The sequence below is a fragment of the Hibiscus syriacus genome, unplaced genomic scaffold, assembly GCF_006381635.1.
Source record: "Hibiscus syriacus cultivar Baekdansim isolate YM2019G1 unplaced genomic scaffold, ASM638163v2 tig00117048_pilon, whole genome shotgun sequence".
Taxonomy (NCBI): Eukaryota; Viridiplantae; Streptophyta; class Magnoliopsida; order Malvales; family Malvaceae; genus Hibiscus; species Hibiscus syriacus.
Genome location: NW_024063538.1, coordinates 8,618,100 through 8,642,098, shown reverse-complemented (window position 1 = coordinate 8,642,098; position 23,999 = coordinate 8,618,100). Strand labels below are relative to the sequence as shown.

General features: G+C 33.2%; 2 protein-coding genes across 3 annotated transcripts; both read left to right on the top strand.

Moving 5' to 3' along the window:
* Positions 1-6,931: 6,931 nt before the first annotated feature.
* On the top strand, positions 6,932-16,911 carry LOC120197660 (aminopeptidase M1-like). Of its 2 annotated transcripts, none has more exons than XM_039199098.1 (20): positions 6,932-7,147; positions 7,872-8,017; positions 8,108-8,210; positions 8,295-8,481; positions 8,616-8,709; positions 8,798-8,951; positions 9,038-9,142; positions 9,244-9,360; positions 9,455-9,568; positions 9,845-10,027; positions 10,186-10,462; positions 10,542-10,663; positions 10,745-10,842; positions 10,949-11,126; positions 11,215-11,329; positions 11,412-11,479; positions 11,591-11,740; positions 11,918-12,117; positions 13,257-13,263; positions 16,900-16,911. In XM_039199098.1, exons 1-18 carry the CDS (start codon positions 6,932-6,934, stop codon positions 12,101-12,103), a joined length of 2,613 nt encoding a protein of 870 aa, XP_039055029.1. In that variant the 3' UTR covers positions 12,104-12,117; positions 13,257-13,263; positions 16,900-16,911. The 2 variants fall into 2 exon arrangements, with proteins under 2 accessions (XP_039055029.1, XP_039055030.1); XM_039199099.1 differs by having other exon boundaries at positions 7,013-7,147; positions 7,957-8,017.
* An 809-nt stretch (positions 16,912-17,720) lies between these two features.
* LOC120197403 (NDR1/HIN1-like protein 13) lies at positions 17,721-18,592 on the top strand. Its single transcript, XM_039198944.1, has one exon. It carries the CDS (start codon positions 17,792-17,794, stop codon positions 18,578-18,580), a length of 789 nt encoding a protein of 262 aa, XP_039054875.1. The 5' UTR covers positions 17,721-17,791; the 3' UTR covers positions 18,581-18,592.
* Positions 18,593-23,999: the final 5,407 nt, after the last annotated feature.

Below are 23,999 nucleotides of genomic sequence, written 5' to 3'. Positions count from 1 at the left end.
ATGGTCTTCACCATTTTACCACTTAAATTCTTAATACCAATAATTCCAACATTGAAATTATTTCCATTCAAATGCTTTTACAAAAGCATAAATACATTTAAGTACCCCAACTATGCAATTGTTGTACTTAAATCACCAATCATTTCAATCTTCCCAAAATAATCAATTTCACATCTATCACTCATTTCAATTCTCAAACAACAATTTCCAGCATAGTACATCAATTATACAACTCTTACACAACAACCCATTAATTTTCCAGAATTCAGACAACTCGCACTACCCTTAAAGAATCATTATTATATATTGATATGAACACTGGAATTCAATTTCGTTTCTTCCGTTAAAAACTAGACTCGAATAAAAATCTATCCATATAAAGAAATCCTTTTAATTCATTCTGTACAATTTATGGTGAATTTTCAAAGTTCACCAACAGAATCTGTTTTGTACAGAATTCTGCTGTCCGACTTTTCTGACCTTTCCTCAGTTAAAAATTCATATATATTTGTATACAACTTGAAATTGATCCCCGTTTATTTTAAACAAAACTAGATCCATATATGAACATAATATATAAAAATAACCTCCAAATTATTTTTATATATTTTCTGGTGAATTTCGAACCTACTGCCAGAATCAAAATCCAAACTGTTTTCTTTAACTTCATCCTTAGGTTCTTCCTCAATTCTTACAACCTCAAAATCATCAATAATCATCATCAATTTCAACAACCATAGTAAAAACCAATATTTCCAGATTTGGGAATATTTGAAATCAAGCTATATTATCATGCAATATTGGTACCAAATGATAGCGTTTTTCGCAAATAACCATTTTCTATTTTCATCATAATCATAATCCTAAAGAAATTGCTTGAAAAAATGAGTTGAAGATCTCTTACCTTTGAAGAAACCCACGCAGCTTTTGGAGGAGAAGATGAACACATTTGGTTGAAATGTCATCTTAATTTACATTTCATTCCACTTTAAATTAATATATTTTTCATTTAATTGTGATAAGACCAAAACACCCTTAATGAATCTTCTTATTCACCATCAAACCAAGCCATCTGATTATTAACCTATTACAAAGTCAAATATAAATTATTATGACTTTTATATCCGAAATTTCCCCTGAATTTTCAAATCTTGCGGTTTAGTCACTAAATTCCACTGTTTCGGTTAAATCTGAAAAATTGCACATTTCCAAACCAACTTTCTCTAATCTAAAATATTACAATAATATTTCCAACCATTTTACAACATCCTTCAAATTTTTTGTAAAATTCCAATTTGATCGGAATTTACCGATTCCTTACCGGCTTTAACTCTTTCTTTACTAAATTCCAAATCCAACAATATGATTTCCATAAAACTCCAATCTCAAGAGTAAACCATATATTTATGGAATAAAATTCATTTTAGAAAATTATCACTTAATTCCCTAAATTTTTTTCCAATCTTTTACTTTGACCAACAAACTTTCAAAATTTACATTTTGGTTATCATCTAGATTTTTGGGGTATTACAATGTCAGTCCAAGGAATTCCTTCCCTCTACCTCTGCATTGAGTCTGGTCAGTTACCCATTTCTCGTCTACTCCCGTAACTTTTGCCAACCCATTTTTGAAAGGCTGACTTTTGATGTGTTTGATGTAGACTCGCTCCAATCTGATGCCCTCACAATGCAATAGTGTAGTATACTCTTTGATTGTGGGCACCATGTCCTCCTGGTTAAAGGTGAAACAATTGTACCCCGGATTCCAAAATTGAACCAATGCTCTGATTAAGGGCTCATCTATCTTGACATAGAGTAGGAGTGCGATATCACCATACCACTGGTAAACTTCTATTTCCGGTCACCCTTCCAACTGTCCCAAATGCTCCATAGCTCTTAGACATCATTCTTCTTTAGGTTAAAAGAGGCGTAGTTAACCAGTTCTGACACATAACTTGCTTGCAGACTGTCTCCCTTCTCTTTCTGAGTCTTTTCGGACCATAGTCGTACCTCGATGTTTTTTTATCTCTTGCATTACAACGCCTTTGTCCATTAATGTAGATTATTTGTGTAACTAACACTTTTTTACGGATCAATAACCTCTTTTTATGATGCAAATGCTAAAAAGACAAACATAAAGGAAAAGAGTTAGCAAGATAAAAATAATAATGATGAAAGTAAAAAAAAAAGTAACCAACTGCATGAATAAGGTAAAAAAAATATCCTAGGTTTTGAAATGGAGTTTCGAGGTAGGCTCTAATTCCCTGTAGTCTCTCAGTTAAGGTTATAAAGAAAGTACTCGAGTTCTCCTTGCCGGTGCCCCCTTGGGCTTGCCAGACCCTTAGTCCTAAGCACATTACAAGCTTATGTGAACTAAGTTAAACTCGAGAGGATACATTCCCTTATGCCCATACGGAGAATAAATTCACACGAAGACATAAGATATATGAATCCCGAAAGGTTACTTGCTAGGCCCATACGGAGAATAAATTCTCACGAAAGATTCACTTTCACCCCCACTTAAAATAGGTTTGGAGCTCAGGAATAGAGGCTTAGATGGAAAAACAAGTTTGATAAGCTGAAACCACTGAAAGAAATTGTCGGTACAACTATTTATTTGAAAAGATAATCAAAAGTAAGTAATAAGGATAAAAAAAATTACCTTAAAATTTAAACTTACCCTTTTCATTTAAAAAAGACAACTGGAAATTAACTTTTAGCCTGACTCACTTACTTGTCCCCAGTGGAGTCGCCAAGCTGTCGTGGCCATCTTTCGATTAGGCCTGAAATTGGGCTTCGACGTGAATAAATAGGTTAGAGTCGTCACTGATCATTTATTTTAAGAACAAAATGGGTTGATCGGATACCTCGATTTCTTACCTGATCTGCATCTTACCAAAAATATATCAGGTTCAGGAGTCAGTTACAGTCAAGGAAGGATTAGCACCCTTGAACTGCCCTTTCGGTACTAATTAATTTCCAGTTGTCTTACTTAAGAAAATTGTAATTTAAATTAAAAGGTAAAATATGATCCAAATTACTTACCTCTGACAGATTTAAAAGTGTACCCTTGAGAAGTCAAGAAAAGTGTTAGATAGAAAAAATGTTGAATCGAATTAAGTAACAATATGCATGCTGAGGAATTAAAGGAAAGAAAATAAAAACCAAGCGAACAAAGGGGCAATCGAATTGAAATAAAAAGAAAGAAAAAATGCACAAACATAGAAATACTAATCGTAAAATTAAATGTAAACAAATACTATAATAAAGAAAAGAAGTAAAATAGAAAACATAAAAACCCTAAAAATAGCTAAATAAATGAAAGAACAAAAATAAAATAATAAAAGATAAAAAGGAAAAATATTAACATAAATAAAATAAATATAAAAATCAAATCAAATAAATTAAAATAATAAAAATGAAATAAAACAAAAATAAATAAAAAAAGGGAAAAACGTAGTGGAATTAAATAGAAAAAAATACCAAAACAATATATTTATATATAATAAAATGTATTATTAAATAAATAAATAAACAAAAGAAAAGAAAAGAAAAGAAAAAAAATATAGATAAACATTAACGTTAAATTAAATATATATATATATATATATATATATATATATATATAATATTAGTAATAAAGGACTGAATTAAAAGGAAAACAAATTGGGGGGTAAATTTGAAAGTAAAATCGGGGTAGAAGTTTAATTTTGGGGTCAAATAAACATTTGAAAAATACGGGGGACCAAAAACATAATTCCCCCCTTTGTTTCACAAAACGCGTGGATCCTAAGCTGGGTGGATCTGGTCACGGGTCGGGTTGACGGGTACTATAAATGCCAATATCACAAATAAGTTTTCATTTCCCCCCACTGAAAACAAATCAAAACACCATCCTTAAAATTCTCTCTAGTGTTCTTCATCTAATGAAGAACACCACCGTGAAATCTAGAAATCGGCCGGCCGTCGTTCATTGGCGGTGGCCAAATTTTTTTTTATATCTTTCGAAAGATTTCTTTGCCCTCATTTCAAAAATCAACTCATTTTTTTCCCAAAAAAACACCTCGGGGAGGGCTAGATCTGAGAAGAAAGTTCTCGAAACGCCCTCCCCGTTCATCGGCACAACCCTTTTTGGGTTTTTCGGGGTCAAAAACAAAACAAGACCACGCATCCAAGTAAAAACCAACCGAATCAAAGGTAAAAATATTATCTTTTTTATTTCTCTTTGCTTTCGAAAGTTACAAGACTTGGCTTCCGATTGCTTTTCTTTTTTCGTATTTTTCCTTGTATTTTCTTCGTATTTCTTGTGTAATGTTGTGTAGTTTCTCTTGTTGATTTCTACATCAATTTATATCCTATGATTTACTATTTTTAGTTCTGATTTCCTAGAGTTCTACTCGGACTAAAATTCTTGTTATTGCTTGTTTCTGGCTTGTCTTGGTGTCCCACTAACGCACGACGTTGAGCCGAGAAAAACGGCTGAGGGAGACGTGAGGCGTAAGGAGTCTTCGGGTGAAGCGGCTAGAACGGTGTTGAGGGAACAAAATGGAAAGTTAGGGTTTTGGAAACCCTAATTTGTTTCGAGTCAGACTTCAGTGGACCCAGGTCTCGAGTCGGGTTACCATCGGGTTGGATCGCCTGTTGGTCTTGGGTGTTCTGCTGGGCCACAATTTGTACTTGTATTTTGGGCCTGAAAATAAAGCAAGATGTATTAGTTTAAAAATAATAATCATATAATATATATAATATATACTATATACGTATGGACAGAAAAATGGGTCTACACATATTATACGTATTATAAATATATATTATAATTGTTTTAATTTTTCCCCAAATTTTGAAATTAATGCAATTCAGTCCATTTTACAATTTTCCTCACATTTTACAGTTTTTTTATTTGATCCTTTTATGTTGTTTATTATATTTAAATTTTAATTTTGTAATTTCATATTTTTTTCAATTATGTCCTTTAAATTATATTCATATCTGAAAGTGACTCATACTTATTTATATTTTTGTAATTTACTTAAAACAAATCCTATAAAATATAAATCACATTATAAATTTATTTTCAAATTATGTTCACCAACTTTTAAATGTATGCAATTTAGTCCATTTTTATATTAATATCAACTTCACATTTTATAATTAATTCAATTTCATCCCTCATCAATGCTTGTTGCTTAATTTATTCAATTTTTTATTTCTGATTTTATGTTTGTTCAATTTGGTACTTCATATACATATATAAACTATAAAGTATAAATATATATATATATAAAGTATAATGTATATTATATATACATGCATCATATTATCATAACATTCAATATATATATATATATAATTTTTTGACAACTTTTGAAATTAATGCAATTTAGTCCATTTTACAATTTTCCTCACATTTTACAATTTTTTGATTTGATCCTTTTATGTTATTTATTGTATTTAAATTTTAATTTGTAATTCATATTTGTTCAATTTAGCCCTTCAAATTATATTTGTATCTGGAATTGACCCATACTTATTTATATTTTTATAATTTATTTAAAACCCTATAAAATGTAAATCACATAATACATTTCTTTTCAAATTACGTTCACCAACTTTTTAAATGTATGCAATTTAGTTCGTTTTTATATTAATATCAGCTTCACATTTTTTAATTAATTCAATTTCATCCCTCATCAATGCGTGTTGTTTAATTTATTCAAATTTTTATTTCCAATTTCATGTTTGTTCAATTTGGTACTTTATATACATATATAAACTATAAAGTGTTAGTATATATGTATATGTATATATATATATAATATAAAGTAATAAAGTGTTTTGGATATAAGTGTTAAAGTATATAAATATAAGTATTAAATATAAAGTATATTAATTATCATAATTAATATTTTATTATAACATTTAAAAATTAATTAATCGATTTATTATAAATTCAAAATATCACAATTTTATTAAAATCTTATATTTCATCAATGATAATATATAAGTCGGGTAAATGTCAAGTCAGGTAAATATCAGATCAGGTCAATAACAAGTCGGATCATTTACAGGTCAGGTTGAAACAGGTCGGGTAATACCAGTTATTTCCCAGATCAATCTCGAGTTCAGGTTCATATCAGTATGATGCAGGTCGGTTCAGGTATCATATTTTCGGTTCAATTCAGTTTCAAGTCGGGTTCAGATCCACAATTTTCAGGTCCAAGTCGGGTTTAGATCAACATCAGTTCAGACTCGAGTCGGTTTCGGATTGTCACAGCGCAAGTCAAAAACAGTTTTGACTCGAGCCGATTTCAATCAATTTTACAGGTCGGATGAGATTTTTACACCCTTAAACGTTTCACCCAATGAACGGTTCAGAGCCTTATTGTGTTGTTCCCCTCTCTCATATTTTGTGTTATCTTTTACGATCTTCCCATGCTCCGTCGCGGTTGACCGTTGACCTAGCAATCTCATAGTTAATTGGTCTAATTCTATTTTTAATCCCTTCACTTTATGTTATAGACTTATAATTTAGTTTCTTTATTTTAATTTGACAAAAAAATAATTGTAACATATTTTATTGAGTTAAAGTGACTATAAAGTAGTATTTGTTCTAAATACTTTTTATCATTTGACAATAACTTCTCAATCACTCTGTTATAGTTGTTAATGCTCGAACACTAATAATTCTTTTAATTAGTAAGTTAAATTGGTTGTGATTAATAAAAATCTTCTAAATATATAAAAATGGGATAAAAATATGTAAAGCAAGAGTATTTCCAGATGGAAACAAACGCTGTCGTTTAGTGTGGCAATAGTTCGACTCGGGCAGAGGCAGAAGCAGAGTAATCTATATAATCCCCCACCTCACCCTTCAAACTGGCACTTGTTAGTCTCCCGAGCTAAATCGACTGAAGCGTATCTCACACGCACAGATGGAGCATTTCAGAAAACAACCTCGTCTACCGAAATTTTCCGTACCTAAGCGCTACGATCTCCGCCTGAAACCTGACCTCTCCGCTTGCAGATTCGCCGGCTCCGTCTCGATCGACGTCGACGTCCTCGCCGACACTCGCTTCATCGTCCTCAATGCCGCCGAACTCTCTATCAACAGCGGATCCGTCTCTTTCTCCCCTCATAACTCTTCCAAGGTCTCCTCGATCTCATCGAAGTTTGTTTCGTTGATATTCAATTAACTCCTAGTTGATTTCTGAATTTCCTCTTCACTTGGTTTAATTTTAGGATTCCAAGTAAGATTCATGATATGTTATTTTTGTTTGATTAAATCACCGCATAGCTATTCATTTCTATATTTCCGTTGTACTTTTGTTTATTTTTCTAATTCGAAGTAAGGTTCATAATATAATCTTTTGTTTGATTAAATTCCCTCATATCTTCCCATTTATGTATTTCTGCTTTACTTAGTTTAATTTTTTCGTCTGAATCTGCATAATATATTCTTTTGTTTGATTAAGTTACCTCATAGTTCTTCATTTCTATATTTCCGCTTTACTTAGTTTAATTTTTGGATATGAAGAAAGAGCATAATATGTTCTTTTGTTTGATTAAGTTACCTCATAGTTCTAATTTCCATGTTTCCGCTCTACCAAGTTTAATTTGTGGATTCATAGTAAAATTCATAATATGTCTTTTTGTTTGATTAAATTACTGCATTTGGTGATAGTTTAATTTTTGGATTCGAAATAAGATTCTTAATATGTTCTGTTGTTTGATTAAATTACCTCATAACTATTCATTGCAATGTTTTTGCTTTTCTTAGTTTGATTTTTGGAGTCAAAAGAGAGATTCACAATATTTTATTTTGTTTGATTAAATTTTGGACAATTTAGTGGAGTGTAATTGATGTTTGAGCAGGTATTTGAACCGTCAAAAGTTGACTTAGTTGAAGAAGATGAGATTTTGGTGTTAGATTTTGCTGAGACACTTCCTCTGGGCCTGGGAGTTTTGGCTATTGGATTTGAAGGAATCTTAAATGACAAAATGAAAGGATTCTATAGAAGGTAGTCATTTCATGCATATATTGTAGTTACTTCTGATTGAAAGGAAGAAGATTAGGATATTTATCTAATTAATGCTATTTTGACATCTAGTATATATGAGCACAATGGTGAAAAGAAGAATATGGCAGTTACACAGTTTGAGCCAGCTGATGCTAGGCGATGCTTTCCGTGTTGGGATGAACCTGCTTGCAAGGTTATTACTTTAGCTTTTCTAAAAGCTTGTCTATATTAGTTGTTTAATCTTGACTTTATTGTTTTTTCTTTAATGAAATTACAGGCTACGTTTAAGATCACCTTAGATGTACCATCTGAGCTAGTAGCCCTCTCAAACATGCCAGTCATTGAGGAGAAAGTGAATGGGCCTCTGAAAACTGTTTTTTTTCAAGAATCACCAATCATGTCTACCTATTTAGTGGCTGTTGTTGTTGGTTTGTTTGATTATGTGGAAGATCACACTCCCGATGGTATGCTCAAACTCTGTTATTCATTTCTTTTGGTGACAACACAATCATAATCTATTGATTTTTTCTTATCTTAATGGTGCCAGTCATTTTCTATTATTTATTGCCTTCCAACATTTTAGCTGTATTTTTTGTAGGGGTTAAAGTTCGAGTATACTGTCAAGTTGGGAAGGTAAATCAAGGGAAGTTTGCTCTTAAAGTTGCCGTGGGTACACTCGGGTTGTACAAAGAGTACGTTTTCTCTTCATTTAATTGCTTGCATATGGATTGTTATCCTCCTATGTTATTGTTCCCATATTAATTCAGCTAACTTCTACAGCTATTTTGCCATGCCTTATCCTCTTCCCAAATTGGATATGATTGCGATTCCTGATTTTTCTTCTGGGGCAATGGAGAACTATGGCTTAGTTACATACCGTGAGACAGCATTGCTCTATGACGAGCAACATTCTGCAGCTGCCAATAAGCAGAGGGTATATTTGTAAAACATGTTGCTGCCCTTCTTAGATTACTTTATCCTGCATCTGACAAAATGTTTGACAGTATGACCTTGATGTAGGTCGCAACTGTGGTGGCCCATGAACTGGCGCATCAGTGGTTTGGTAATCTTGTGACAATGGAATGGTGGACGCATTTGTGGCTGAATGAGGGTTTTGCTACCTGGGTAAGGCATCCCCCCCCCCCCCCGAAACACAAAAAAAATGGAAAAAAAGTATTTATCGGCATGTGCTTGAAACTGAATTTATGATGATTATGCATTTTCAGGTAAGCTACTTGGCAACTGATAGCTTGTTTCCTGAATGGAAAATATGGACTCAGTTTCTTGATGAAACTACTGATGGTCTTAGGTTGGATGGCCTTGCAGAATCCCACCCAATTGAGGTATATGGATATTGTATGAAGTCCCCCCCCCCACATTAAGGGTGTGACTGGTTGTTTATAGAATATTTGAAATTTAAACTATTTTTCTTTGCAGGTGGAAATCAATCATGCTGCGGAAATTGATGAAATTTTTGATGCTATAAGTTATGAAAAAGGTGCCTCAGTTATCCGCATGCTACAAAGCTATTTAGGTGCTGAATGCTTTCAGGTTGGTCTTCTTGTATTAGTTGTTTTCCTAATGATTGTGATTATACTTGGGGCATGATTGCTTGACCCAAAAAATGCATATTTTGAATGTCCCAAATTATAAGATATTCTTGCTGGTAAGTATTTCTCTGAAAACACAGGAGAAGAAGAAATGCTGGAATGTCAATTTGTACTTTATTCATTTAATAAATGCTTCTAATGGCATATGTTTATTCTTTGAATATCTTAAATCAAATGTTAATTGATTTACTTGGATGTGAACTATTCCACCTATCAGAAATCACTTGCTTCATATATAAAAAAACACGCATACTCAAATGCGAAGACAGAGGACTTATGGGCTGCCCTTGAGGAGGGATCTGGTGAACCGGTGACTAAGCTAATGAATACATGGACCAAACAGATGGGGTATCCAGTTGTCTCTGTCAAAGTCAAAGATCAAAAGCTGGAATTTGAGCAGGTTTAATCATGTTTGATTCATTTATGTTGGTTGGATTGGGGATGGGATTGGGAAAATGGGGTTTTTGTTCAATTCAAATTCATTCATATGTTTCAATTTATTCCGTTTTATTTGATGTTATTGAAGTTGGTGCTAACAATTGATGTGATGAATGGCAGTCACAATTCTTCTCTAGTGGTTGCACTGGGAATGGGCAGTGGATTGTCCCGATAACATTTTGTTGTGGGTCATATGAGAAGAAGAAAAGCTTTTTGTTGCAAACTAAGTTGGTAACTCATGACGTAAAGGAAATCTCTTCTCACAGCAATAAAAGTGCTTGGATAAAGCTTAATGTGGAGCAGACTGGTTTCTATAGGGTGAAATATGACGAGGAACTTGCCGCCAGACTCCGTCATGCAATAGAAAACAAATACTTGAGTGCAACCGACAGATTTGGTAATTTGGATATTTTCATGAGATTGCATGTTCTAGAATGGTAAAAGAGATAAGGTAACATTACTTCTTACTTTTACAGGCATCCTTGACGATTCATTTGCACTTTGTATGGCACGTCAGCTGCCTTTGACTTCCTTGATTACCTTGATGGCTGCCTACAGAGAGGAACTCGAGTATACTGTGCTTTCTAACTTGATTACTGTAATGCTCGTCTCTCACTCTTGCTTAAAATTACTTTGAACTATACTCTGTAATCCTGATTCTAGCTCTTGCTTTTCACAGATAACATATAAGGTTGGGAGAATTGCAGCTGATGCAAAACCTGAGCTGATGGATAACATTAATCAATTTTTCATTAACCTTTTCCAATATTCTGCTGAGTAAGTTATATCTTAAATGTATTGTTAAAAAAAACATCGAGAAGTTCCATTTCTTTCAATCCAAGCCTTAATGTAATGCAAATTTTCTGTTTTTAATACCTTATAGGAAGCTTGGCTGGGATGCTAAACAAGGTGAGAGTCATCTGGATGCCATGTTGAGAGGTGAAATTTTGACTGCACTTGCTATGCTTGGGCACAAGGAGACATTGAATGAAGCAACTAGACGGTTTGACTCATTCTTGAACAACAGAAACACACCACTCCTCCCTCCTGACATAAGAAAGGTGTTCGACTTCTTCTGATTCTGAAGGATTAATTGAGGCCATTGTCTCCCTTTTTTACCCACCTGTTAACTATTAACTATGGTTTCAGGCAGCATATGTAGCTGTAATGCGGTCAGTCAAATCCTCCAATAGAGCAGGTTTTGAGTCTCTTTTGAGAGTTTATAGAGAGACGGATCTAAGCCAGGAGAAAATCCGCATTTTAGGTACCGACTAATCTTTTTTTTTGTTATAACACGTATGAGAGTCGATGAATTTGACAATTATATCACTTGTTACATTTTGTAGGTTCATTGACATCTTGTCCTGACCCAGCTATTGTTCTTGAAGTTCTAAAATTCTCATTGTCTCCTGAGGTATATTGTTACTAATTTGTTGAGGAGCAATCATTTATCGTAATAAAGTAAAATATATAAACTCTGGTCTCAACAAAAATCTCCCCCCCCCCCTCCTCTCCACGGGTTCAGGTTCGCTCCCAAGATGCTATATATGGACTGGGTGTTAGCAAGGAAGGTCGTGAAGTTGCCTGGATTTGGCTCAAGGATAACTGGGATTTCATTGTAAAGAACTTTGGTGGATTCCTGATACCACGTTTTGTCAGTGCAGTTGTCTCGCCGGTTTGTGCCTTAACCCGCTTTCTTTGCAACTTTTTACAATATTTTGGAATTCAAATTCTCGTACTCAGATTCTAACATGTTCAACTCAGTGTTAAAATACAAGTACTTCAAAAGAGTTCAACTGACATTGGTTGGTTATAAATTTCAATTTTGTAAAAAAGTTTTCATTGTACGCAGTTTGCATCATTTGAGAAAGTGAAGGAAGTGGAGGAGTTCTTTGCAAGCCGAGAGAAGGCTTCAATAGCGAGAACGTTGAAGCAGAGCCTTGAACGGGTTAACATTAATGCCACCTGGGTTAAGAGCATTCAGGCAGAGAAAGATTTTGGTGAGGCCGTGCAGGAGTTGGCTTATAGGAAATACTGAGAGATTTTATCTTTCTTTGGTTGAATTCGGGTAGGGTCAATTTGGCTTAAATAAATTTAGTTTAAAAACTCGGTTTGTGTTTATTGTTCAGATTGTCATTCAGGTTTTAATCTCTGGTTGGATTATTACATACTTGAATCGTTTGGGTTTTGATGATATTCGGTGACAATTTGGGTTTTGGTCATGGAAAATTCAATGCGTCTCTAAAACGACACACCAAAACATGCTACTAACTAAATTAATATAGAGTAAATATACAAATAATCAACTTTTTAAACATTATAAAATAATTTAATTGTAGATTTTGTTAAAAATATAATCATTGATCTGTAATAAAAAGTCGAGACCGATTGCAAGACTGCTTTTGATATCCTCACTAGTTTGATGACTGGCAGGGAAGAATGCCATTGTTACGCTGATAAAGGGTTTACTCCTTCGCAATTAGGAAACGAGTTTTGGTCATGTTCATCGGACAGCTAACACATTGCAGATAACCTTGCTGCCATAGTGCGAGGAAGAAGTATTGGGGTGGTACTTCATAAGGATCCACCGCATGAGGTAATTGATTTAGTCATGAGGAACTGTGATCCCATAGCTTAAGCTAGTTTTCTCTGTATTATTGGGGGAAAAAAGATTAATACGTGACATTTTAAATTAATAAAAAGATGTTTATATCGGTCTTTCAATTGTGATTAATATTTTATCTTGGTATTTTTTAATATTTTTAAGTTTCAGAAAATATCTATTTTTGAAATATATATTCAAGTTTCGAATTTATTTTTGAAATTATAAATATATATTGGTCCCTTAAGTAAGGTTAGGGTTCAAACTCTGGCATTTGCGAATAAAGTCAAATGGGTTGGGAGAGTCGCTCTCACCTCTGCAGTACTCGATCTGTATTAGTCGATTAATAGATCGGATACGAGTGATTAATTCAAAGAAATCCAAATCAACAAACTTCTGTCCTTGGAAGATAAAAAGGGTAAATTAAGTATTTAGTACTCAAATTATCAGTTTTGATCCATTTAGTATTTAAACTTTTAATTTTTTTTCAAAATCATACCTAACGTTTAGTTTTTTTTTTAGTATTTCTACCTAAATTATCAGTTTGCTCTGTTTTAGTACCTAAATTTCTAATTGTTTTTTTTTCAAAATTTAACGTTAAAAGGATTTCAAATGATGTTGCTTGTAAGGAACCAAAACCCAATCCATTAATGGATACCCAAATCCCATTCAATAAACCCACGTTTTTTGCTCTCTTAACTCAATGCGGCCTATGCTAATTTGTTCTTCGATTACGTTTAAATGATAATTACGAATAAATTATTGGTATGCTGTCATTTTCAAAATGGTAATTTTGGTCTTTTCTTTTTCTCTTAAGTATTTTGATTTCTAACATTTCATTTTGAAAAAGAAAAAGGTCGTCCCCTAATATAAACTGTTAGCAGTAGACTGTTAATGCTTCAAAATAGAGATTTTTTTTCTAAAATATAACATTGGATGATAAATTACTTCACAAAAAAATAAAGGTCAAATTAATTATTCAATCAAACATTAGGTGGTTTTTTGTCCTAAAATAAATATTGGGAGCTAATATATTCTAAACAAAGAATATATATTAAAATGATCAATTTAAAAAATATTGGGGACTAATTTTGAGATTGTGTCTAAATTATTCTAATAAACTGCATATCATCAGTCCGTTTAATATGTATTAGTGTTAATCAAAAAATAATATGTATTAGTGAATATGAAATATGTGGGGTCATTTGTTTACCCCGCCACAATCATTGCCGGTCCACCACGATGGACATTGTCGCCGGTTCACTCCCACCACCGCGAACACTGAAGCACGACAAAAGGGGAAACCATAAAGTGAAGCATCAAAGTTAATAAAAGCTTGAGATAACATTTTCTCCAAGTAAAGTACAAAATCAATCATTTCTTTATTTTATATTCAAAACCCTAAAGTCATTATTAATGTATAATCATAGTTAATTACGAAAAGATACTCTTATCTAGAAACCAGTGTTATTAATTAATGAGGTGATAGTTGAACTTTGGGTTTAAGCTAATACAACTTATGGTTTGAATTATTCAGATACTAATTATTGTTTTATATACCAATCCCAGTTCTCCACTTCTTATTTCAACTCATTTGCTCATTGTTTGACTTTATGCTTTTTAATGCTTGCCTTAGAAGATATATTAACTGCACAAAATCAACAATTCCTTCTTAAAAGTCAAAGTAAACTACACTAATCACCACTTAATTATATAAATTTTAATCTAACCTTTATTTTTTTAATTTTATCAATCAGAACTTAACAATTTAAATTATGCTAATCAACTCGTCAGCTGTTAACATCTAACAAATAAGGTTACGTGATAGTTAAAAGATTTGATGTAATTATATAGGTGGTCCTTATTACTTACACATTCTATCAATTTGATTGTAATTTTGATTTAATTCAATAAATTTGATCATCTAATCAAATGATGATATGTGCCACTAATGATATGTAACATCCCAAAAACCGGGTTAGTGACTAAAACAAAAGTTCTTAAAATTTGGTGATCAATTTAGGAAAAATTAAAAAGTTCAAGGACTTAATTGTAAATTCTTTGGGTAGGACTGATTGGAAAAGAAGGAAATATTGAAGGGCAAAATGGTTATTTGATGATAAATGAATTGAAAAAAATTCATTTGGTGGTCTTTATATCCACGTGGAAAGAAAAATAAGAGGAAAAGAAAAATCTGGAGTTTTGAAGCTTCTTCTTCTCTTCCCGTGTCTTCATAGCTAAGGTAAGGAATGCTCAAATTGATTATTTCTTATAATTTATGATGGGTTTTAATTCTTTAAGAAGTATCGATACTTAAAGGGTGGTATCGGTACTGGTTAAAGGGGTATCGATACCAAGTGTCTAATATCGATACCATTATCAAGTTATAAATACAGAATGTCAAAATGGTGTCGGTACCTAGAGGGGTATCGATACCATAAGAGGGTAGTATCGGTACTATAGTAAGAGTAACGATACTATTAAGCTTGAAATGTTAAATTAAGTGGTTCTTTCATCCCTAAGTTATATGGATTGATTATAAGTGATTCGAACTCCGATATTCATATAAGTCGTATAATTGTGTAGATATCGATCGGAAGCGAGTGTCTGATGAGTCAACGAGATAAGATCGAACAAGAACGAGATAAGCGCATGACTTGGACTAGTGAGGCTAAGGTGAGTGCATACTAGTATGAAATATGATTTGATGGAAATTAGACTTGCGACAAGTCTGTTTCCGACATTTTGAATATATGCTTGTATGAGTAGAATAATGATTATGAGTGTACTTTGTGAATATGCCTTGTATGTATTATATGTTATGTGAATATAAAAGAATAAAACATAAGCTATATAATATGATATAAGTTATTATATGCATATATGATATGTGTTATTAGAAAGAACATATGTGGTTATATGAGAAATGATATGAGATATATAAGTAAAGGTATATGTGATGATCTAAGTAACCATATGAGATTATATGCTTATATAATAACATGAGAAAGTAAAATAAGTTCAATGACATTGATCTATGTGATTATGTGAAGAGGAATAGAAACTATGTAGTTATGAACTATGTGAATACAAGTATATGTGATATGCAATATATGACAATGAGCTATGAGAATATACGAGAACGTTATATGATCTACGTGATAAGGATAAGTTATGAGACTATATGTGAAATGACATAAATGATAATGCCCATGTTATGGGATCTGAGAGCTATGGGTATAGTTGGCATGTCAAGAGTCGGGGTTCTATGTGGTCATTCGAGATATATATGTAATCCTTTAGAACATATATGAAGTTCTTTGGGACACATATTTGGTCTTTTGGAATATATATGTGATCCTTAAGGAGTGATCCTTCGGGACATATATGTGGTCCTTCAGGACAATTTTATGTGCCCCTAGTGGGGATTTATACGAGCTGTGGTGACAACATATGTGCACAACCTCAATGTACTCACATATCTTTAGTTCTCACAAGTGTACATGGGCTATTAAAAAGATATACCATAAATAAATTCTATGTGATGTTATGTGTTTTGTTGTATGAAATGTATGATATGAGGTGTATAATTGTTAAGTACAAGATTCGATGATCAGATGGATTAATAAGAATAATATATGATAATATTAAGAATGTAGATGATAATATATGTGCATGTATGTATTTGTTACATGAAAGGGTATATGATTTTGTATGATATGATATAATTATATGTTCATGCATTGTTAGGAGTTAAAGATACATTATGTTTTATATGCCTCACTAAGTCATCGACTTAGCGTGTGAGTGTTTCACACGTAGGTTCCAAGATGAGGAGCAATGATAGGCAAGTCAGGTCAGCTTCTCCTTTCCCAAGATTAGATCAAAAAAGTATTTGAATAATATGTATTTTGTTATATGGAATGTAGTTGGCATGTAATTAAAGATTTTAACAAGATTTGCTCTAATTGGTTTTGTAAAACAATATGATTGTATTTGATATAAATTATTCAGTTTTGTTTTCAATGTTAACTCGAATTTTAGTTATTTTGTAAAAGTATATTTTTGAAAAGTTAATGTGACACATCAGATTCGTATCCGGGTAGGGTACGGGTTGGGGTGTTACATGATAAGTGTCATGACACGTGTCATCACTAAACTGGGGATTTTTTTCTTCTTCTTAATTTTAATTTATTTAATTCATTGAATAGATATAATGTATAAGTTTTGAGTACAGAAATAGTTACTATATCAGACCATATCACTATTTCTTCTAATTTTCAATGACCAATGACTTATTTGTAATAATATTTTTTAATAAGTGCCTAAATTATAACTTATAGAAAAAGATTGACCATTTATAATCTAACTAATAATGGAGTGACATAAGGCGTACCGTAGAATAAAATTTACATTGAAGTTTTAATATACAAATAGGTTAAATTCTATAAAAAGACCTTATATTATAAGTTTTTTTTTTGGGATTTTCCAATGTTATAATTTGATAAATTCTATTATTAAACTCTTTTTTTTGAAATTTGTAATTTTGGTGTGAGACTATTTTTTAGGATATAGTACATAAAAGGTCACTAGGCTATACTAAATTGATTATTTCAATTGCTAAACTTTTAAAAATTATAAAATATTTATTAAATTTATAGAATCGTTACAAAATAATGACTATGATTTTATAATAAATTATGAACTTTTAATAAATTAAATAATCATTTTATAGTCATTCGATAAATTTCATAATTGTTTTGTATTTTTAAAAATTCAGTAACATAATTCGATAACATATGATATGATTTACTTATTTTTTATTTAAATTTTTGTTAAATAATTTAACGTGACTTGTTTAAAATATGTAACATCGTGAATGTCTATGTCTGAAAAATTTGACGAAAGGACGATAACGGACATACTAAATCCACTAAAAATGCATACTGCATGGACTTGTGAAGAAATTTTCCATATTATGGATAAAAGAAATAAAAAAAGATTCCTAATTTGCAGAGGTGGCAGCATCTCCTTTGGGTGGAGTGTGCCTTCCTCTTCCTCAAATCCACTCCAAATCTTATCCCCCACTCTCCCAGTTTCCCTTACAATTCTGTTCTTCAAACAATGTCAGACTCTAAACCCGCCGCAAACGGCGGCACCGTCGGAGCAACGACAGCCAAATCCAACGGTGACACCACGAAACCACATCTTTACAACCCCAATTCTCGCCCAGCGTACCGTCAACCCTACAACCGCCGTCACCACCACCGTCCCCGGAGAAACTACTGTTGCTGCTGCTGTTTCTGGACAATCCTCGTCATCCTCATCCTCGCGCTTTTAGCCGCCATAGCCGGAAGCATCATCTACGTGTTTTACCGTCCCCACCGCCCTTCTTTCACCGTCGCTTCCCTACGTATCCACCGCTTGAACCTAACGACCACCGCCGACTCCTCCTCTTCCCATCTCTCCGCCCTCTTGAACTTAACCCTTTCCTCCAAAAACCCAAACTCCCACCTCTCGTTCTCGTACGACCCTTTCGCAATCTCATGCGAAACGGGAAACGGCGGCGTCTTTATAGCCAACGGAACATTGCCGGCTTTTGTCAGCAACAGCAAGAACGAGACGACCTTCAAGGGAGTTGTGATGACGACGGCGAGCGATCCAGATTCCGACGCCGTGAACAAGCTGAGATCCGATCTGAAGAGGAAGAATGGGGTGGCGTTGAGAATTGATATGGATACCAAGGTTAGAGTGAAAATGGATGGAGTGAAGAGCAAGAAAGTGGGGATTAGGGTCACGTGCGATGAGATTAAAGCGGCTGTGCCGAAAGGTAAATCGCCGGCGGTGGCCGACGTGTCGAGTTCTAAGTGTAAGGTTGATCTAAGGATAAAGATCTGGAAATGGACTTTTTGAGCACGTCATTTCTTTTTTCACTTGATTATCAATGTTTTTGGTTTTCATTTTTCTCTCTCAAGAAATGCAATGTTATAGTGATATTTAAAAATATTATGTTGGAATATTTTTAACTCCTGATTATTTCTTTTTATAATATCATATTTAATGATTATATTCACTTTCTTTTATTTGTGAATTTTCTTAACTATAGATTTTAGTTATATAATTATGTGCTGATCTATTGTGAAATATTAAATTTATTAAATAAATTCAAATTCTTTATATAGTAAATATAATAAATTAACTGAAAATATTATTTCATAATATGAATTTATTGAACGAAACTAGTGAAAAAATGAAATGTTATTCTTTTAGAGATTTTGAATTTAAACAATTACGTTTGTAAAGAGTGTGTTGTCAATGATCAAAAAAATCTTAATAAATATTGTCTTATAATCATACTATATTATTTAAAAGAAGATTTTCATAACAAAATTATAGTACTTAATGAAAGCGCTAGTTTGAAATAAAATTGTAATGTTAAAAAATTTAAGGATCAATTTAATTTGTCATAGTTTGTGAATAAATTCATAATATTCAAAAGTTTGATGATTAATTTAAAATAAAAACCATAATTTGATAATAAAATTAAAACATTCAAAAACCTAAATAGCAACTTTAAATAAAAATTATAATGTAAAGATATATGATATAATTAAATTTTAAAAATAAAAAAATATTTGAAAGTGTCATTATCGCTAATTACACGTATAGTTACTCAATTTTTCACCCTCTACAATTGATTAATATAATTAAAATGTTTCAATTACATTCAGTTCAGCATAAAATAATTATAATGATTATCCAAATATACCGGCAATTTTCTCGATATATTACCGTTAAACAGTATATTTCCCGATCAGGCACCGTTCAGACTATATTTCTCGATCTAACACCTTTTGCAGAAAGAGACTATATTTCTCGATCTAACACCTTTTGCAGAAAGACGTGGTCCCTGCAACGCACTTTACGCTGATTTGGTGCCACGTGGGGTAAGACGCGTCCCCTGAAATGCTCCTTATGCTGACATGGTATACACGTGTGTAAAGCGCAGCCCCAAGGGCGCGCCTTAGGCCACCTAGGAGTATAGCGCAGGGCAGGGGTCGCGCTTTACCTTTAACACAATTGTATTAGGCGCAGAACAGGGGCCGCGCCTTAGCTTTATATGATATAATTATGTAAGACGCGGTATAGGTACCGCGTCTTGTAGTATTTCCCGGCTATAAATACCCTTCTCCCGGGGTAACTCCTCATATCTCCTCTCGATTAGAAAAAAATTAATACAACAATCCGACAATCTTCTCATATTTGATTTAGAAGTTCGTGCGATTTTTCGTTATAAGGTAATTTTGTGATAAATTTTTTTATTATACTTATTGTTTATTATGATTATTGTTTATTATGATTATTTGAAAAAATATTATACTAATTGTTGTCAATTAATTTCTGTGTTTGTAAAATTAGAAAGCGGGAATATACTTCAAAATAGTTTTGCGGTACATGTAATAATATAAAATTATATTATTTAAATTATTTACGTTTATGTGTAAAAAATTTATTGTGTTATATTTTCGTTCATATATTATTTATTTAATCATCATTGTTTCAGTTGTTTTTTTTGCAGATATAATATTGCCGTATTTTTAAACTCAAAGAATGGTGCGACTTTCAGCTATTGTTTATTATGATGGTGAAATTCGAGAAGATGAAACCGGCGTTGTTTTCGTATCAAATGAGCGTGTTAAAATATCATTGAAGAGAAACATAACTCTTGAGGAGCTGATAACGAAGATTTCAAGAAAGATTCATGTTGGAAGTAGTAGAAGAATGTTGTCATTGCAGTACAGATTTCCAACATCATTGTTGCTATTAACTTATACAACGTTCGAACTTTTGAACAATGATGATGTTGAAATGATGGTTGAAGCTCAAAGTAATTATTCGGACGTCGATATTGAGATGTATGCAAATTTTATTCAAGTGCGTGATGTTCAGGGTCAATCATTAAGCTCCAACTATGGGCTGGCTGAACAAGTTGACAGCCCGACGACAATAATGTGTAACGATTTTAATGGCATAATGGGGAGACATTCATCTGCAACTCCTTACGATATGTACTGAGGTGGGTCGACAAACAATCTATATGGCAACATCGCGTACAGTTTAAGAGGAAGGCATTCATCTGCAAATCCCTTTAACCTTAATATGGAGATGCCATCGACGCAACAATCTGTGCAGTTTCCATTTGACACGATGGCTTCAAGCTCTAGGGGGAGGCATTCGACTGCGAGCTTTTTCGATCTGAATGTCGATATGTCTTCCAGTTCAAGGGGAAGGCGTGCAAGTAGTAGGTTTTTCGACCTAAATGTGGAGAGCATGGAAGAACCATCATCTCTACCAGAAGAACCGCTTCGTGAGCCTGGTGCGGATGATGCTGAGACTGGACTATTCATTCACCCAGAATCACCGCAATTCAACTCCGATGATGATGTGGATGAAGTTCCACCAAATGTGACACAAACTGACCCTCCAGCACATATGTATGAAGCTGATTATGGTGCAATGTATGGTCCAGAATTTGCGGATATGCCTCATCTCGGTGACTATGACTATTACTCATCAATAAATAATTGTGAGTTATATTTAGGCATGGAGTTTTCAAGCAAAGAATAAGCGATGATGTCTATAAAAAATTACAATATCCGTAATTCTGTTCAATCGAGAGTCGACCGCTCCACGACAGAAAAATATGTATGCTACTGTGCCCGATGTGAAAACGGATGCAATTGGATGGTTCGCGTATCGAAGAGGAAGATGAAAAACAACAAATGAGAACTAACAGTATATAACAGTCCTCATACATGTTATGCTGGAGGGGTCAACCAAGATCATCCCAACTTGGACTCTGAAGTGATATGCCATGCCATCATGCCCATGGTAAAAGCAAGCTCTCATATAGCTGTTGCTGTGTTGATTTCAGCTATACAATAGCAGTATGGGTACACTGTCTCCTATAAAAAAGCTTGGTTGGCAAAACAAAATGCCATTGTCAAACTTCATGGCGAATGGGATGCATCTTACAACGAACTTCCAGGCTGGTTTAGGCTGGTGCGGAGGTTGAATCCTAGGACAATTGTGAACTTTGAAACCTCTTATGCATACCATAATGATTGAGTTCTCTGCGATCAATGCCAATTCTACCGCGTTTTTTGGACTTACCCACAGTGCGTTAATGTTGTCAAATACTGCAAGCCTGTGGTCCAAATCGACGAGACTTTCTTGTATGGAAAATACAAGCAAGTTTTATTATTGGCAGTTGTCCAAGATAGCAATCGCAACATTCTTCCAGTTGCTTTTGCTCTTGTCGAATGAGAAGATACAGTGAACTTGGTTGCGCGATTTGTCTGGCATCAACAACCCTCCTATCAGCTGCAGTATGCATGCCCGTGCATACATTTTAACTTCATCATCTGACGCGTCCTCGCTCAACTCCCGAAAATTGACATCTAACCAATTTAACGGTATCCGACCACCGTTAAAACTTTCTAGGACACGTTCTAGATTATCCCGACACAAAGCAGTCGAGGAACCCTGCGCGATCCCCGATATCACATCTCCATCCACCGGAAGCCCCAGGTGCATAGCAACATCCTCAAGTGTAATCGTGCACTCTCCACACGGAAGATAGAATATGTGGGTCTCCGGCCTCCACCGCTCTACTAAGGCATAAATAATGTCTTGTTCTATCTTACAATGACCCTGATATCTACCTATGTAACCGAATCCAGCCTCTACTAAATACGACAAGACACAACTAGATATCACTAACTTAAGATTCCTAATGAATGGATCTAATACACGGTTCTTCTCCTAAAATTAAATAATTACAAAAATTAATTCTTAATCTAATAATCATGCATTAAATAAATCAAGAAAATAATTACTAATAATTTAAATTAAATTAAACGTTAAAATGTTACCGTATCAGCAAAGTGTCGAGATATATGATTTCCATCCAAGTGAAGTAGATCGTCTTCCATTTTATATCTGCAAAAAAATTAATTAAATAAAATATTAAATAAATTAAATACTTAAATAAATTAAATACAAAATATTAAAAATATAATAAAATATACCTTAGACAGAGATTATAAGAGTATTTGAGAAAAATTGAGAGAATTTGGTGTGATGAAAGTGATTGAGGATGTGGGTATTTATAGGGAGTGATTGGGGGTGAAATGTCGGGGTAGGTGGGTATTTATACTCAAGGCGCGCCACAAGGGGCGCGCCTTACTGATGCGTGGCAGATTATGGGGTAAGACGCATTTCTGCAACGGGTGTTAGATCGGGAAATATAATCTGAACGGTGCCTGATCGGGAAATATACTGTTCAACGGTAATATATCGGGAAAATCACCGAATATACTTATGGGTTTAATTATAATTGCATCTAATTATCCGATAGTTTTTCAAAGTATACCCTTAACGAAGTTAGTGATTGAAATCGAGACATCACATTATATATTAATCGATCAACAAATTATATAGTAACGACTGAATTTAAAACTAATATTAAAATAGTATTTTTTAAAAAATAATAAAATGTAGGAAAAAGAGGGGGAAAGATGAGAGTTGTCATAATTAATGGGAGTCAAGTGCATCCATTGATGGCGAGAGAGAGTGCACGTGCTTCCCGTGTTACCTTGGTCTGCTTAAGCTGGGGCAGTTGGAATTTTGTCAGATAATTTCATTTTTTTTAAATTAAAACAGTTTTCTTTTATTTATTATTTCTAATTATCAAATCCCACTCCCAGTTTGGACCATTTGCATCATCGGTAACTTCAATAATAATAATAATAATAATAATAATAATAATAATAATAATAATAATAATAATAATAATAATAATAATAATAATAATAATAATATTAATATTAATAATAATAATAAAGCATTAAAAACACCAAAAACGAAAGAAAATCAAAGCCCACAGGTCATGTGACAAAGGGACAAAAACTATATTGTTAACCATACGGTATGCACCTTAAAAGGCTAACCTTGGTACATAAAAATAAGATTATTAACAAGATTTGAATTATGGTATTTACCCAAATACTGATTGTTGTATATCTTTTTTAACATTTAACAACGACCTAAGCATCTAAGAATCAGGTCAAAATCACAAAGCTTTCTCATCATGTATTTGATCATGCAATAAGTGCATGTATTTCTCCCGATACAAAAAGCAACCGCTACTCCACGGCGACATAACTGATTATTCTCTCTCTCTCTCAGTCCATAGTCACACACAAGGTTGTAGGAGACTGTATATGCAGAGATTCAGTTCAACGATCAAACCCTACCAGCTCGTTGCATG